Source organism: Lutjanus erythropterus, chromosome 23 (assembly GCF_056507025.1).
Source record: "Lutjanus erythropterus isolate fLutEry1 chromosome 23, fLutEry1.hap2, whole genome shotgun sequence".
NCBI classification, from domain to species: Eukaryota; Metazoa; Chordata; class Actinopteri; order Lutjaniformes; family Lutjanidae; genus Lutjanus; species Lutjanus erythropterus.
This window is the reverse complement of record NC_139339.1, coordinates 21,407,880-21,423,853: the sequence shown is the minus strand read 5'-3', so window position 1 is coordinate 21,423,853 and position 15,974 is coordinate 21,407,880. Positions and strand designations below refer to the sequence as shown.

At 37.9% G+C, this 15,974-nt stretch overlaps 2 protein-coding genes across 2 annotated transcripts; both read right to left on the bottom strand.

The window, feature by feature from the left end:
- Positions 1-1,483: 1,483 nt before the first annotated feature.
- On the bottom strand, positions 1,484-3,912 carry LOC146306114 (placenta-specific gene 8 protein-like). The gene is made up of 3 exons (XM_084711949.1): positions 3,697-3,912; positions 2,461-2,645; positions 1,484-2,362 (listed from the first exon to the last, which is right to left on the bottom strand). Exons 1-3 carry the CDS (start codon positions 3,818-3,820, stop codon positions 2,132-2,134), a joined length of 540 nt encoding a protein of 179 aa, XP_084568075.1. The 5' UTR covers positions 3,821-3,912; the 3' UTR covers positions 1,484-2,131.
- Positions 3,913-6,183: 2,271 nt separating this feature from the next.
- On the bottom strand, positions 6,184-9,398 carry LOC146306113 (cornifelin homolog A-like). Its single transcript, XM_084712482.1, has 3 exons — positions 9,283-9,398; positions 8,353-8,507; positions 6,184-6,716 (listed from the first exon to the last, which is right to left on the bottom strand). The coding sequence occupies exons 1-3, from the start codon at positions 9,386-9,388 to the stop codon at positions 6,597-6,599; spliced, it is 381 nt and encodes a 126-aa protein (XP_084568608.1). The 5' UTR covers positions 9,389-9,398; the 3' UTR covers positions 6,184-6,596.
- Between the last annotated feature and the right edge of the window lie 6,576 nt (positions 9,399-15,974).

Genomic DNA, 15,974 nt, shown 5'->3' with positions numbered 1-15,974 from the left:
CTTTACATACACAAACAAAATAAAATGTTTGTACCCGAGAGAAATGAAAAATAAGAAAAAAGCCTGTATGAGAAAGGGGGGTTTATGATAAAGGAAGGTATTCTTGACTCATAAGAAATAATAAATAGCTTTTATTTAGCTTACAAGTATGAGTTCAGTTTCATTTCAATTAAACTGAAAAAAATTCAATAATCACACTTAGCAGTTTGATTAACAGAAGCTCAGTTGTGTTAAGAACAAAATAAAAATAGGTATCAGTCCAAACAGTACAAGTGGCCAAATTAAGAGCTGATAAAAACCTGAGAGATCCATATTTATCATTTTGAACAAGAACTAAAGATAGTCCCACCTCAGAGAGGACATGAGAGTTATTTCTGAAGCTTCCCACACACCCTCCCAACAAACAGCAGAGGATTTCATTGGGGAAAGACAACATAATAGAGTTAATCACGACAACTGTGCGCTTTTTGTGCTCAACACATTCTGAAGGCCGATGATTAAGTGAAATTAATTACAGTAATTGTATCATGAATTTACGACCAGTTGCTTATGTCCATGTTTCATCGGGTTTTTATAGCTTATGTAGCTGTCTACGAGGTGACACAGGGTTATTAGTGGCTTTGAGTTGGTTCTTATCTGCTCCAGCTGGTAGTGACCCTGATAAATCCAGCTAAATTACCTCATAAAAGAAAAAGATTACGGTCCGAGTTGCAAAAGACGCTGTAAAAGTTGGAAGAGGCCCTAACTGTAGTAGCTCTATTTTTGTATTTGGCAATTATTTTTAGCCTATGGAATCCTTGAAGTTTAAAATCAATCAGTGTCATATATAATTTGATTTTTGCCATCATATTTTGTGGTTATCCATCTATTTTCTGTAACCGCTTATTCCAGAAGGGTCGTCGGGGGCTGGAGCCTATCCCAGCTGACATTGGGCAAGAGGCGGGGTTCACCCTGGACAAGTCGCCAGTTTATCGCAGGGTTGACACAACCACTCACACTCACATTCACACCTACGGGCAATTTAGAGTTATCAATTAACCTATTATGTTGCATGTCTTTGGACTGTGGGAGGAAGCCGGAGAACCTGGAGAGAACCCACACAGACACGGGGAGAACATACAAACTGTGGAGGCCCCTAATACTTTTTACTACATTTTCTTATACCTTTTTTTGTGTTTTATTTTGATGCATTGATGAGCAAAATTAAACAGATGTAAAAATAAACTATTTGTTTAAGCTTAAAAACATTAGTATACAAGCAGCCTTAAAAGTTTAAGTTGACTGAATTTGAAAAGACATTTTAAGGTAATTTTGAAATGATTCAAAACAAATAAAACTTATAGTGATTCATTTGTCTCAACCTGGTGAGTCGCACATTTTTGGCAGTGAAATCTTTGCTAATTTAGTTAATATTTCAATATGAATATTTACTTTAGTGAAACAGCCAATAGTTACTTATATTGACTAAATTAGTTTACACTGACCAAGCTGTTTTTACCAACCAAAATGTGAAGTAACAAGGTTTTTTTTCTTGTTTGAAAAAAACAGAGCCAAACCAGCTGAAATGTGGCAAACTTTCCAAAAGCAATGAAGAAAACTTGTCACTTGTTGTGATAAATTAGTTTCTTTCAAATGCCTAATGTGTTAAATATGATACAAACAAAATATCATGTACAAATGATACAGGAAAAAATGTGATTTTGTTAAATGGTTCAAAAAACACTTCAATATAAAAGAAATCTGAAAATTATTTCATGAGACAATATGGGTTGACTCCACTTAATTGCTACAACATTTTACAGTGCATTTGTAATTTGTAACAACTTTTTGACATATTTGTGTCCATCTCTCTGTGTGTGCATGTTTATCTTATCATTTTCTTCCTGCTGCCAACTCCTAACGAGTCAGTACAGCTCTGCAGATGTCCTATATTCTGGAGGAGATGAGGAGATATTCCTAAATTTGGAAAACTGATAAAATTCCTCTACATCTATGTCTAAAAATACACTATGATATGCATCACTCTCAGAATTCAGTTAGGAAAGATGTTCATGATTAGATAGATTGCCTGATAACATGTAAAACTCAGAGGCTTGAAGAAAAAGGAAAATATCAGTAGGATTTTGAGGAGTCACATGACCCTGGCAGCCAGCACACCTTGAGGAGCGGCTGAAATCATTGGCTGAGAGGTGACGACTGCCGGCTGGGTGGCTACCATATATTGTTGGGCGCCTGCGAACACCGGGGCCTGGGCAGTGATGACTGAAAGCATCCGTGCGCGTCTTTTGATCTCTCTGGCCACCTGGCACCAGGAGCAGAAGTTAAATATGGTGGCGTACACACAATCACCGGTCATGTCTCCCTGAGAGAAGACACACAGGACAGAAAACAGCAGCATCCATGAAGAACAGAACGACTGAGGAATGACTCAGGTTTCTTCCCTCTTTTTCCTTAACTCACCTGGATCCCATAACGGTTACGCACAGCAACCCTCATGGACATGGCCATGGGTGGAATGCATACTGGAGCGCCTGACACCTGAAGGACATTCCACAGCATGTCCACCAGGGGGAGACAGAAACACTCCCCAAAGTCAGAGGCGGTTTTGCAGGCAAAGCAAGGGAAGCACCAGTAGGCAAAACAACCTGGAACAAGATTCAGATGGGTTTGCAATGATAACAGATCCTATCTCAAGAGTCAGGGATGGGTCCTTTATCATGGGAGGGTTCAAAATATCCCTGTAGTTTTGTACCAGATCTACAGTTACAACATTACAACGCAAGACTTTGATGTACATGTATTCATGTTCATATGAAAAAGACAACCACAAGCAAACTGTGACTCATTTTGACCTGCAATCACAACAGAACAGAATACTTTTTCAAAAGCTTGATTTGACTCATGCGCTTTGCCTTGGAGCTGCTTTGGGTCTCAGACTTGTCTCAGTTTGACTTTTGTGGTTTTGACTGTTGTTACGGTAAACTTGTGAATCACTTCACACTCAAATGTCAGCGCGACTCTGAGTCGCTTTGGGTCGCTGCTTATCTTTTTCAGCTGTTTGCGACCCTGATAAGTACAGAGAAATTACCTCATAAAGGAAAAAGTTTAACCTCTGAGTTGCAAAAGACACCATAAAAGTTGTGAGGGGCTCTAATGCTGCAGTGGCTGCTTTTTTGCTCTTGCCAAACAGATTTTGTCAACGACATCCTGGAAGTTATTTAAATTTATTTCACAGTATGTCATGTCTATACACTTACTTTTATTTTATTTGAAAGGGTCAGATTTGAAAAAAAAGTACTAGTTTTCCCACCTTATTATTTTCACAGTTGCAAAAGAAACATTACGTACAAAATTACAGGAATAAAAGCTGCACCTTTATAAGGACTTCATGTGCTTGGCAACATTGTGTAATTTTCAGTGAGCAGACTGCCCTGTGGCTGATTTAATTAATGCAGGATGTTTTTTTTCACTCATCCATTAACTGGTTGAAGAGTACAGTCGGTTAAAATTTTGTTTAGTTGATTAGAGAGGTCAGGATGTAAAAATGTAACAGCCAGTTGATGTCTTGGACTTGTCTCAGACGTGACTTTCATGGCCTTCACTCAGCCCTTGTCTCTCACTTTGACAACATTTGCATGCAGCAGTGAAAGACAAACTCACAGGAGGTGTTGTGAAAACACCTGCCAGAAGACTTACAGATGCCTAAATCATCGAAGCAGTCACAGATGCCGGTGCTCCACTGGTTAGAATGGACGGCGATCATCTGAGTCGGGGTCGGGGGCTGGGGCTGATTGTTGTTGATGACCACGTTCGTTGTCATGGTGATCGCTCAAATAAGGAAGGTCTGAAAATGAAAACATTATTACTGTTTTTTTTGTGTTTTTTCTCGTGGGAGTCTTTCTGCATTCATTGCACCTTTTCAAAGTTGGACTTGAGCCCAGATATGTGAACAAAGCTCCCGGGACGCCCGCTGCTTCAGAACCTTTCCTTCCTTCCATTGTTCTGCATCATGATATGGCTCATTTAAATCCCCTTGACAGCGCACACACCATTTAATCAGAACCTAAACATGATCTATCACTTGGTGACAGCTGTTTACGATTAATCAAAACAGCTGTCAAACTGCCTTGCATGCTCATCTACAAGCCTGTTTACTTTTTAAAATCTTAAATTTAACGTGATAAACACTCACCTGCTGTCGGAGCCTCTGTGTGGAAACTGGTTTGATCACTTCGACCAAAAGGTGGCATTTACTGATTCAGTGCATTATTTAAATTTGGAGTTTTGCATGTGTGGTTTGCATTGGACTGCACACAAGGATTTATTGTATTAAATTCAAATAAGCTTTGGGGTAGAAAAGTTTTACTGCACAGTTCAAGAAGACTCAGTTTTAAATGCAACAATATGAATGATTCAGCTTTTACCCAGCAATTAAAAGAATTTGAAGAATTCAGAAACATATGTGAAGAGGGTGTCATAATGATTATGAATGTTTTTACACAAATGCATCTATAGTACAACTTCCTCCACTAACTATTACAGTATATTCTATTTGTAATATTATGTAACCAGTCATACAAGAGAGTCTGCAGCCATGTTAGCAGCTCTGTATGGAGGAATATTAGGGCCAGAAATAATGAAAAATAATTGATTTTTGTTAAAGCATTTAAAGAATAAACTTGATATGTCAATGACAAACTCAAAAATTGTGCCAGACATAAGAAAACAAAAATCGGAGGCGGTAGGAGGAGTTTTTTTGTGCGCTTGTTTGTTTGTTTTGCATTTTAAGAATAAAACCGAAATGTTGACAATACCGATTCAACTTTATTCTTAACATTTTGACTTAATTCTAAAAAGTTACGTCACAGAAAATTCCACTTTATGCTTGACATTTCCACTTTGTTCTCTGAATGCCCAAAAAAATACAGGAGAATAAATAAATAAAAATAGCAAAGTAAAATTCTTCCTTAGCTCATCTTTTCTCGTTCATCTGGCCCTAATACTGTTCCACAGCTCTGCGAGGCTGTACTTAGGCACAGTGCAGGTTTGAGCTAAATGCTAACATCAGCATGCTAACATGCTCACAGTTTCATGCAACGTATTTGGTCGTAAACCTTAATGTATAAAGTATTGGACACATTATAAATGTAACCTGTTTGTGCTAAATGAAAAAGTCAGAGGATCGCCAAAGAAATTGCAATTCATTGTGAGGAGGATGTGAGCATACGTACAAAACTTCATGGCAATTCAATCAGTAGTTATAGATACATTTAACAAAAGCCAAAAATGTTAATCTTTTAAAGAATATTACAGCCAGGCATTGCATTTTGACTATAAAGATGATGCCAAACTTTAAGTATTATTTCCAGGCAAAAAAACTAAATAAATTAGGAGAGAATGATTTTTCTTTTTTCTTCATTTTTTTCGTATTTGAAATTAAAATGTCAAGATTTTGAGAATAAAATAAAAAATGGTACTTCTTTATTTTTTAGTCTCAACATTTTGTCTTTAGTCTCAACCTGTCAAATTCTTTCTCGGAAAGAAGGATCTCTTTTGATTTAGTTTTTCTCATGCCTGGCAATATACAAAATTTGACTTGATTCTCAACATTTTTACTTTTTTCTCAACATTTCACCTATTTTGCCTCAATATTTTCACTTTATTTTCAACATTTTGACTAAAGTCTCAGTATTTCAACTTTATTGTCGACAGTTTGACTTTAATCTTGACTTAATTCTTGTCATTTTGACTTTATTTTCAACATTTTGACTAATTTCTTGTTAGCTTTATTCTTAAAATCTCTGTTATTCTTGACATTTTAACTTTATCCTTGACATTTTGACTTTATTCTTGGCATTTCAACTCTATTCTCGGCATTGACATTTTGGCTTTGGTCTTGAGAGTTCAACTTTATTTTCAACATTTCAAAGTTATTTTTGACATTTTGACTTTATTCTAGACATTCTGAATTTCTTCTCGAAATGCAAACTTAAAAAAAAAAAAAAATCCTCCTCTCATCTTTTCCTTATGCATAGCTGTAATTCGTTTCAACTTGCTGATGGCATCAGAGGAAAACTCAGAGGTTCACTTAAGTCAGTAGGATTCATTGTAGAGGGTTTATTGGATTTCTGTACCAAATTTCCATCTAGTAGATGCTGAGATATTTCAACAGTTCAACATCCTTCGACCCAAGCCGCTAGCTTTGCTTAAGATCAGTTCACACATCATAGACACTTGGTTAATTTAATGAATAGCTACACCACTGGCTAGTTCTCATTACTATCTGTCAGTGTAAGTCACAGAGGCCAAAGTGTCTGCTTATCTCCTGCTTCCATCATTACATGATGCAACATTTACGACCCTCATGTGCTGATCTGTCATCAGCAGCTCAGCGACATTCTTCAGAAGCAGATGTGCTTGAAACACAAATCACTGAAAGTAACCCTCTCTTATTCCAAATAGCATGAAAGCACTGATGCTGGTGACGCAGAGAAGTTCAAAAGTCCGTGATGATGCCGGTGATGAGGAGAAGTGAAAAAAATCTGTGATGACGTTAATGGTAATAATGATGAATATAAATATAATCTTTGTTCTCATCAGGCCACTGCGTTGATGAAGGTAATGGGATTCTTCCTTGTCTTGATTTCTCTTGCGATTTGACACCAGGTACAGGGCCCGCAGAAGAAGGCGTACACGCAGTCCTTGCAAATTGTGCCCTGTGGAGACAGAGACGAGGTTATGAACGGATCGGATGCGAGGTGTAAAATGCACTCAAATACAGCAGTCATGGGATAAAACAAATGATCCTTACAGTTCTTGGTCAGCAATACTTGAACAGTTGAATAAAGGATTATTTGCATGACTACGGAGCTGCCAGTTCTGTAACACAAGTAATTTTTTGGCTACAGTCATCAATCACTGTCAAAGTCTGCCTTAACAAATTGCCCGGAACAAAGGAACACAGTGTACTGAACCCTCTTTAATGAATTCCTGGATGTTGTCTAGGAACGTGAGTAGACACTGTGACAAAAACATAAACAGGTGTAAGACTGATCAGAGATCTGATAAACACTGAATGCGGAGGTGACTTCTATGCTGGTAACAGCCCATTCTCTTCAATATGCACAACTTTATACTTTAAAATGGCATGTGGTGCTAATGTCCAAGTCCAATTTTGAATGCAGGTGATGCACCAAACATTCCCATTAACGTCTGTAGAGAACAGATTTGCCAAGATACCAAAAAAAAAAAAAAAAAAAAAAATGTTTCAGGTGACAGTATAGAGTGTACGGTTGTATAAAGAGTAAGTCTGCATATGGTGTGGGTTGGGGTTAATGAAGATCTGGGAAAAAAGGGAGAGAGAGAGAGAGAGACAAAGTGAATGAATTAACAGAGAGAGCAGTGTTACTGAGATTTTCCTAAAAAATTATACATGATCAATATCAGAAACAGAAGAAAATGGATTTGTTTTTAAGATAAAACTAAATGTAATGAGCAGAAACATCAGCTCCCAACCTGACAGCTTTAGTATATTATTTTGTAGTAGCAGTAATTATTGAGGTAAACTAATGCCATTTATGATTAATCAACATTGTATTGAACAAAGTCTAAACTGCGCATGCAGCTTGAACTTGTGAGAATGAAATACAAAGTTCATCATCTTTGCAATTCACCTGTAACCTGTCACTGTCTGTCTGCCTCATAGACGGGATATTTTATTCTTCACTTTATTCCTCAAACAAGTGGAATTAATTAAAGTAAGTCATTTGGCATTTTCAAAGTCATTATATTAGGCTAAGACAGATTCCATGTCCTGTTTGCATTCAGAGGATGCCATGTGCGCTTCAGTAGTCAACCTAATATAGTCAGTGATCACTCAAAAATAATTTCCAGGGAACACGACAAATCCTTCAAAGCAGTAAATCATCGAAATAAAACTATTTTCTGATTGTTTCACAGTGATTACATTCTAAAGCACAAATAAACACGCCCACACCTCCGCACAACACAGCCGAAGTGATCCTCAGTCTGCTCTGCCTGTGTCTGTGTATGTATATCTCTGTCTCTGCAGCTCTCACAGACAGAGAGCGGAGGGAAAGGGGACAGAGACGTAACTATTGGTTGATACATTATCAGTATTATAGGGTCCGTGCCTCATAACATGCACACTGTATTGGCCGGGGGCTACACCACTGCCAAAGAGAAGGAAGCCCAGAAATGTCCCGAGCACAGGAAAATATGACAGAATGAAAAAAATACATGCTCTCTGCAAGATACCACTGCAATGGGGTCCTAAATGATTATTTAGATTAATCGTGTTGTGTTTTTAGGCTCTTAGAATAGTGTCTGTACCTCAATGCCGTATCGTTGGCGTACTGACACCCTGAGGGCTGTGGTCATCGGAGGGATCACTCCAAAAGCGTCCAGGAGAGGTAGACATAGACACTCCCCTGCCTCGTGCGCTGTCTTACAGGTGAAGCAGGGAAGACACCAAAAGGCGAGGCAACCTGAAAAAAGCCACATTAGGAATGTGCTCATGTAAAGAGTTTCACAGCTGGAGAACATCTGTCACAAAGGCCAATCCTCTCTTGAACTTTAAAACCTCTTAAAGGTGCAGCCACGTCACTGCTGCGCTTGTATTATCCGAGGATATCGCCCTTCTGCATCATCGCATCCTGAATGATAATGCATTGCTCAAATACTTTACTACACCCACAGCCACAGTCTGCAGTCTGTTGGCATTCCTACATTCAGATCAGTCTGAATGATCAGCATGTTTTCAACTTCACGCACAAGCGGAGGATTAAAGGTGGCCAGTTTTTGTCTCTGTAAAATACTCTTTCTCATTCATGGGAGTCAAATACAGATGCGGATTTGTCTGCCTCATACTGGTGCATAAAGTATCCTTTAGTGGCCAGAAAGCCTTTGTAACATCTTGAATCAGTCACAGTCTGGTTAGATTTAGGCACCAAAACTATTTTTAACATTTTTCGATTAAAACAAATATTTTGCCTTACGTAAGTCATGTGACGTAAGTAAAATAAGTCATATGACATACATAACGTTAACGTGAACAAAACTAAGTTATGATCATGTGTTGCCAAGATAAAGAACCTTTTAGACCGAGCAACGATGCCATCGTCCATCATGACGTTTCACTGTGGAAATCGCCCAACCCTAGGCCTTTCCAAAACGTGGGTATTTTGCAATTCATGGGAATGAGAATGGACTGAAAATATGTATATGGCGTCAAACTGCATAAAAACAAAGAAGTGCACTTACACTGGGGCAGGTCTTGGAGGCAATCACAGATGCCGGAGGTCCATTGGTTGGAAACATTGGTCATGATGAAGGGCCTGGGTTGGGTCGTGACCATGTTTTCAGACATGACTTCAGCTTCTAACAAAAAACAAAAAATACAGATTACAATCACAGTGCTCATGCAGGAGGCAGGTTTATTCCTTATAAGGAGATTATTTATCGTTGACCATCGTCAGCCATGACAACACTGCCTTTACAGTAAGACAGATGCCGACTTCAATCACAGTTTAGCTCACAATTAATTTTGTATCACGTATGAGCGCGCTATGTGCCTGAACGTGACTACAGAGCAGGCTACAGCTGATCATCATCACTGCAATTATTGCTCCTCCAGCTGTGGGTTGTCTTACCTTAGCAGGCTGATATTTAAACAAAAACATTACAGGATATAGAACACTACATTTCAAATTACATCTCAGCAATCTCACACCTTAAGTATTTTCTTTAGACATTTTGTGGCATTTTGATTATGTGTTTTTAATAGTAAGGCTCCTCAGTTTACCACTAGAGGGAGGATGAGTACCACTGGTGGCACCAGTTTGACCCTAGTTTGAGAATCTAGGGTCTACATAAAACTTTGGCTTTATGTAAACAGTTGAGTTCAACAGTTAAAAGGCTTTTCTTGCCAAATAGGGCTCTCAGAGTATTAGAGTAATAGCAAAGAAAATGCATGAATTTTGATATAAAAAAAAAAATACAGACTCTTGGGATTTGGAAATAGGCCATTCATGTAGTCCAGCTTTATTGCATCTCCATGGTGACATCCATGTATCCCTTAAGTATGGTGACTGTGATGATTTCAGATACTCTGAGGGATTAAATACTGTACATCCTCTGTCCTGTGGCCCTCAGACTAATACATTCTTAAAAAAAAACCCAAAACACTGGATTATCTCAAATCTGCTTTGAAAGATGAAAAAATATTTTCTTTGTTCCTGAAAAGCAGAGTATCCATTAGACAACAGTAGCATTATATTTGAAACTGATCAAAATCAGTACATGGTCCATATTTCTTACAGCGTGTACAGCATGTGTTTCAGGTCAAGATTTCACACTTGAATGTAAGACCGTGTACAGAGCAGCTGGCATTATAACTAATGCTTAATGAAGTGACTTTAAAGTCATGAAGAACTGCAAACAACACAAAACAAATTTATATATATATATATGTATATATATTCTACATTTTTGAACGTGATGGAATACTAATGTGGTGGTAAAAGGCAATCACTCCAATTTTAATATTTCATTTCTTTATGGTAAGTGTGTTTGTGGTTCATTTTCAATTCCAAAAACATTTACTTTCTCACTAAAACAAATAAAAAAGTGGTACAGGTCTTGCAAATAAGACAAATGATTTGGTAATTTTAAAATGTTATATCTGTCATTTACCATGCAGTAGTGCAGTAGTAGTGAACTTGTATTTAAGTTGTGATATCTTTGACCAGATGTTAGATACTAGTGATGCCACAGATGTACAGCTAGGTTTTTTAGTTTCTAGTTTTATGAAAGAGAAGTTCAACCTCATAACTTTACCAGAGGGAAGTTATGAGACTTACATTTGACTTTTCAGGAAGCAAGAAAAAACTGAATAGAGTTCAACTACTTCTGTTTTTGAAAAGTTGTAGAAATCCGGAGATTGCAGAAATTTCTGAACAGATTCAAAGTCATGCAATCCTTCTATTGCAAGTTTTAACAAGAAAACTAGCCATACTCATATAACAATAACATCAGAATGGATAATTAAAAAAAAAAATAAAAAATTTGATTCAATATGTAAATTATGAGGGGTAGCTTTCCCCCTTGATAAAAATACAATATGGTATATTTTTGATTTGATGTGATCCGTCCTACAGCTGATCATCATCACTGCAATTTTCACTCCTCCAGCCGTGGGTTGTCTTACCTTACTGTCCTTTGAGGAAGACGGAGCAGAGTTGAGTGAAGTGATGGATGTGCAGGGCAGCGTGGTATCTTATAGACCTGCTGCACTGCTGCAGAGCAGTGAACGTGACGGGACGACATATTATCAACTGGTCTGTCCAGTCAGACTCGTGGTGACAGTCAGACATCAGATCTAACCTTCATGCGTCCTTTCACATGCAACGTCATCATTACCTCATATTTAAAGCGTGCTACTTTGTTCTTAGACAGAGATATGCAATGAAAGCAAAAGAGAATGTCATGTACAGTTGTGAAATGTGACTCTTTAATACAAAAGTTCTTCATCACATTCACTGAGAAGCAGTTGACTCAGATTTTTCTCATTGTAACACTGCAACATTTGATGTTTTATTAGACTTGATTCATGTATTCACTATCATCATATTATTGGTGGAGTGCCACAGGGCTCTATTCTTGGACCTATTCTATTTTCTCCCCTTTTGGATCATATTATCAAAAAGCATGATAATTCATATCATTGCTATGCAGATGATTCTCAGCTGTACTTGTCCTGCAGACCATCTGTGCATTTCTGCTTAGTTATCTTCCCTGCTCGTAGCTGCTGTTAAAGAGGACATGAAACAAGCTTGCTTTGACACTGATAGCCCCCAAATATGTTAAAAGAACCACCCTGCCAAAATTCTTATTTTAAAAAGTTGTTAAAACACAGATATGATTTATTTTTGTAATTTCTACCCAGCCATCTAGGTAGGGTGCTGCCATGTTGGAACGATGCTGTTCCTCACGTAATAGGGTTAAAGTTCAATTTCTCACAATTTGAGCCGATACAATGTGGGAGCTAAGCAGTGGTACGCCTGGGAAAAGTTTTGGCGCAGATGCTTTGTGGTTAAGAGCAGATCAAGAACACCACCATGTGGACGGCGTAGCCCACAGAGTCAAGAGGCTGCTCTGGCATTGCTTTGCATCAGTATGGTGCGCAGCGCTTTCACTGAAAGCTTAAAACACCTGTTCCGGTAGCCACATCTTCTACCCTCTGTTTGCAGGGGAGGGCTTTGGACTGTGTGCAGTTTTCTACTTCAGCAGTTCGTTTTCGTAGAACTGCACTAAGCATACTGCAAACAGCGCCGAATTGTTGTGTCATATTTCTTTCTTTGTTCAAAAAGACTCACAAACAAGAATGTCTTTTATTAATAGTTTTATTATCACACTTGCAAGCAGGTGACCACAATCATCAACAGAGTATCAGGCTGTGAGCTGTGATTCTCCTTCTCTCAGGCAGTTATTTATACTCACAAGTATAAGGAATGTACATAACTTCAATCAATGACTCATCTGGCATTTCACTTTCTTAGTTATGACATGTCTTTGGCTTAAAACTCTCAGTGTTCTGTCCTTTGAACGTCACAACATCTTCCACCTGCATCCACACCCAGACATGCACCCACCCTGTGGTTTTACAGATATGGTTTTTACAGTCGAGGCACTCACATAAACAGGAGATTGTATGGTGAGATTGTTTCCTCAACTGCTGTTCCCGGTGTCACGAATGAGCTTTGAACATTTGTTGTTTTGCAGTCACAGGCACGCTTTGTACAAAAGCCTTTTTTTTCTGAGGAATATTTCTCATATAAACATCTTGGTTAGGATCTGGGCTACAGCATCTTCAAGTGCAAAACTAAATATATTAAGGGTTGTGTTTGTGCTACATTGTGAAAGAATCAGCTCAAGAAAATAAAGCTCATGTTCATTTTAAAAACACAACCAGACACAAAGTCAGCATTTAAGATATCTGCTTCCTATCTTGATGTCCTCTAAATACGCCTTTAAAAGCATGATAAGATTTAAAACTCAGCACTTGAAAAAAGATTTTTTGTCAGAGTGATAGATCGCCTCATGTCAACCACCCACACAAAAGCCCAGCTGCAGATTAATTTAATAAGGCATGATTCTGTAAAGCATTTCTTGCTGCTTCCTGAGGCTATCTAGAAAATCAAGGGGTGCTTGTGTTTTTCTATACAAACTCTTGATTTCCATCCTGGTGGACTTGTTTTTTTTTTAGATTTTTAATAATCTTAAACTAATAATTGTTTCCACTACCACAGTATGGCACGCTTTAGTGGCTAAAAGAGTGTAAAAATCTGTGTTTTGAACATATTTCTACATGTCGTATTCACAGCAGGGGAACCTGGAGCTGATCCTCGCTGTTCAAGTTCTGTTTTCTTAGCAGGTTCAAAGTCTGGCAGTTTCTGAAGGCGCTGGCAGTTTCCAAAAGTTCCACATTCTGCCAGTATGAGGGCGCCACCTTTGAAAAGTGAGCCAATATGATGGGAATTAAAGGCACTCAGCTTGTGGTTTCCAAGCATAAAAAAAAGATACAGTTGAAAGATTCAACACCATCAATCAAGATAATCCACAGAACCTGCTGTGACCAGTTTCATGTACAGACTATTATCTTCCTACGGTAAAATCTGCCAGAACTAGTTTGTTTCTGCTTTAAACTGTTCGCAACAAGGCCTGTGCATTATCTTGAGTAACCGGGTCAATATTTCTGGAAAAAGACTTTACTGTTGAGTTTTTCAAAGGTATTGTTTTTGGCACTTTGACCACCAAAAATCAGTGCCAAAAAATCAGTTGCAAAGTTCCTCTTTGGTTAGATCTAAACATGTCTGCCAACAATCAAGCGAGTTACTTCCTTCCTTCTCTTTCTCCAAGAGGATTAACCTTCCAGATGAAAGTAAAGTCAGAAATTGATGTTGAGTTAAAAGAAAAGTTTCGTTTTAGGAATTGTACATCTTTCCAGCAAGCTGTATTGCCAGTTCAAGTTACAATTTTACTTTTGAGGAAAAGAAAATGTACAATGTCAGATAAGTGAATGCTGCTTTTCCATTTAGGATTTCAAAATTCTTATCATCATTAATCTGTTTTTTGTGTGTTTCAGTTCCAATAAAATCCCTGTCCTTTGCCCATCCACCTCCACCTAAACTATTTTAGCTGGAAATGTTACACACTTACAATTTAGCTTCACACTGATAAAACAATGCTGTTCAAATACTTCATCATTTCCACTACAGCTTATATCGTCAATGGCCATAAAAAGTGTGACAGTGAGTGTCAAGTGACTGACACTTTAAAAACTAAAACTCACGGATTCAAGTTTATTTTAAGAAAAGTAAATTTTCTCAACAAAAGATTACAGGTTGGCAAAACTTTTTTGAGTTTATTTCAAAATGTAAGATTTTCATTTTGACTCAAAAATGTAATATCTTAACAACTTTATGTAAACTAACTTAATTCAGTTAGTTTTACATTTTCAAAAAGCATAAGACAACTTGTTCAGTCAACTCACGTTTGTAAGGCAGCAGAGAGAACTTACATTTTTAAGCTGAAGTAGCTTGAAATGATTAACTGTGTCCGTTCTTGTTTATCCTTATTCCTTCAGGGTTTTTTTTCACAGATCATCCAGCAGTTTCACTCTTAGCCGCTGGATTCTCCTGTGCATCTTTGGTATAGATCCTTTGAGCCTTTTCTCCACTTTGAAAACCTCCCTGACTTTGTACTGAGCAAACCGGATGATAATTTCACTTGGTTTGGCTGTTGGGTTTTGCTCCAAGGCGATAGCATTTTCAGAGAGCTGCCCCTCTATGTTGAGATTATGCTTAAAAATATCAGTAATAATCTTATTATTGTTTTCTCAATTATTTTCCGGTACACCAAAAGACAGTTCTGTACTGTACTGCTTCTGTTAGTCTAAAGTCTCCTGCACATGTCGCACAAGTTTCTCAATCAGGTTTTTGAGTTCATACATAAGAGATTCCTTTACAGATTCAATGACAGTCGGTCACAGCCTTCTCAACGGGTTGGATGAGTGAATCCACCAATATCTTGCTGATTTTGGAGATAAAATACTCTAGGCAGAATCTGTGTCTTTGCTATCAGCTCTGAGCACATTTGTCTTTGTTCAGATTTCTCCAACATATCCACACCGTGGCTTATCTTGGTGTCCTGCAGAATGTTGAACTATTTGTTGGTCTGTGGTAACACACTGGAAATCACACTTATTGTTTTTGACAGCAGCTGAATAAGACAATGTCCAGGATTTCAAAGTTACAGTCAAATGCAAGCATGAGTGGAAGATCAAAATATAAGTCACATTATTTGTTGGTTGATCAGAGCTATTCTTAGGTACACTTGTGCCTCATGCCACCGTATCCCAACTGAAGTGACTTGACTTAAAGTTACTTTGCTGAAGTTTAAGTGGAAGAAATATTCAGATCTTTTACTCAGATATGGAATATAATATTCATAGGTATGTTTTCATTAGTGTATAATCACCTGAAAATAAGAATTGTTCTTGTTACCTTAGAATGAGACATTTTATCTACAGAGGGAGTGGATTCTGTTTCATGGAGGCCACCATGTTGCACTGCACTGCCAAACACTGGCTCTAGAAACGTGAATTCTCCTACAAGCTTGGTGGGCGAGAGTGAGACAAAGTGGTTGCAATCTGCAAGCTCATCACTAGATGCCACTGAATCCTACACATTGGTCCTTTCACTAAAATATAAAAAAGTAAAAGTACTCATTCTACAAATTTATATTAGGTAGCTGGTCATTTTCCTACTTTGGATACAATTGGGTAGTTTGTTCCAGTGGTTGTCAACCTGGGGTTACACCCCCTCCAAGGGGTCTCAAAACAAATTTGTGGGGCCATGAGATGATCTGCTTTGCAAATGTCTTTTTTTTTTCTT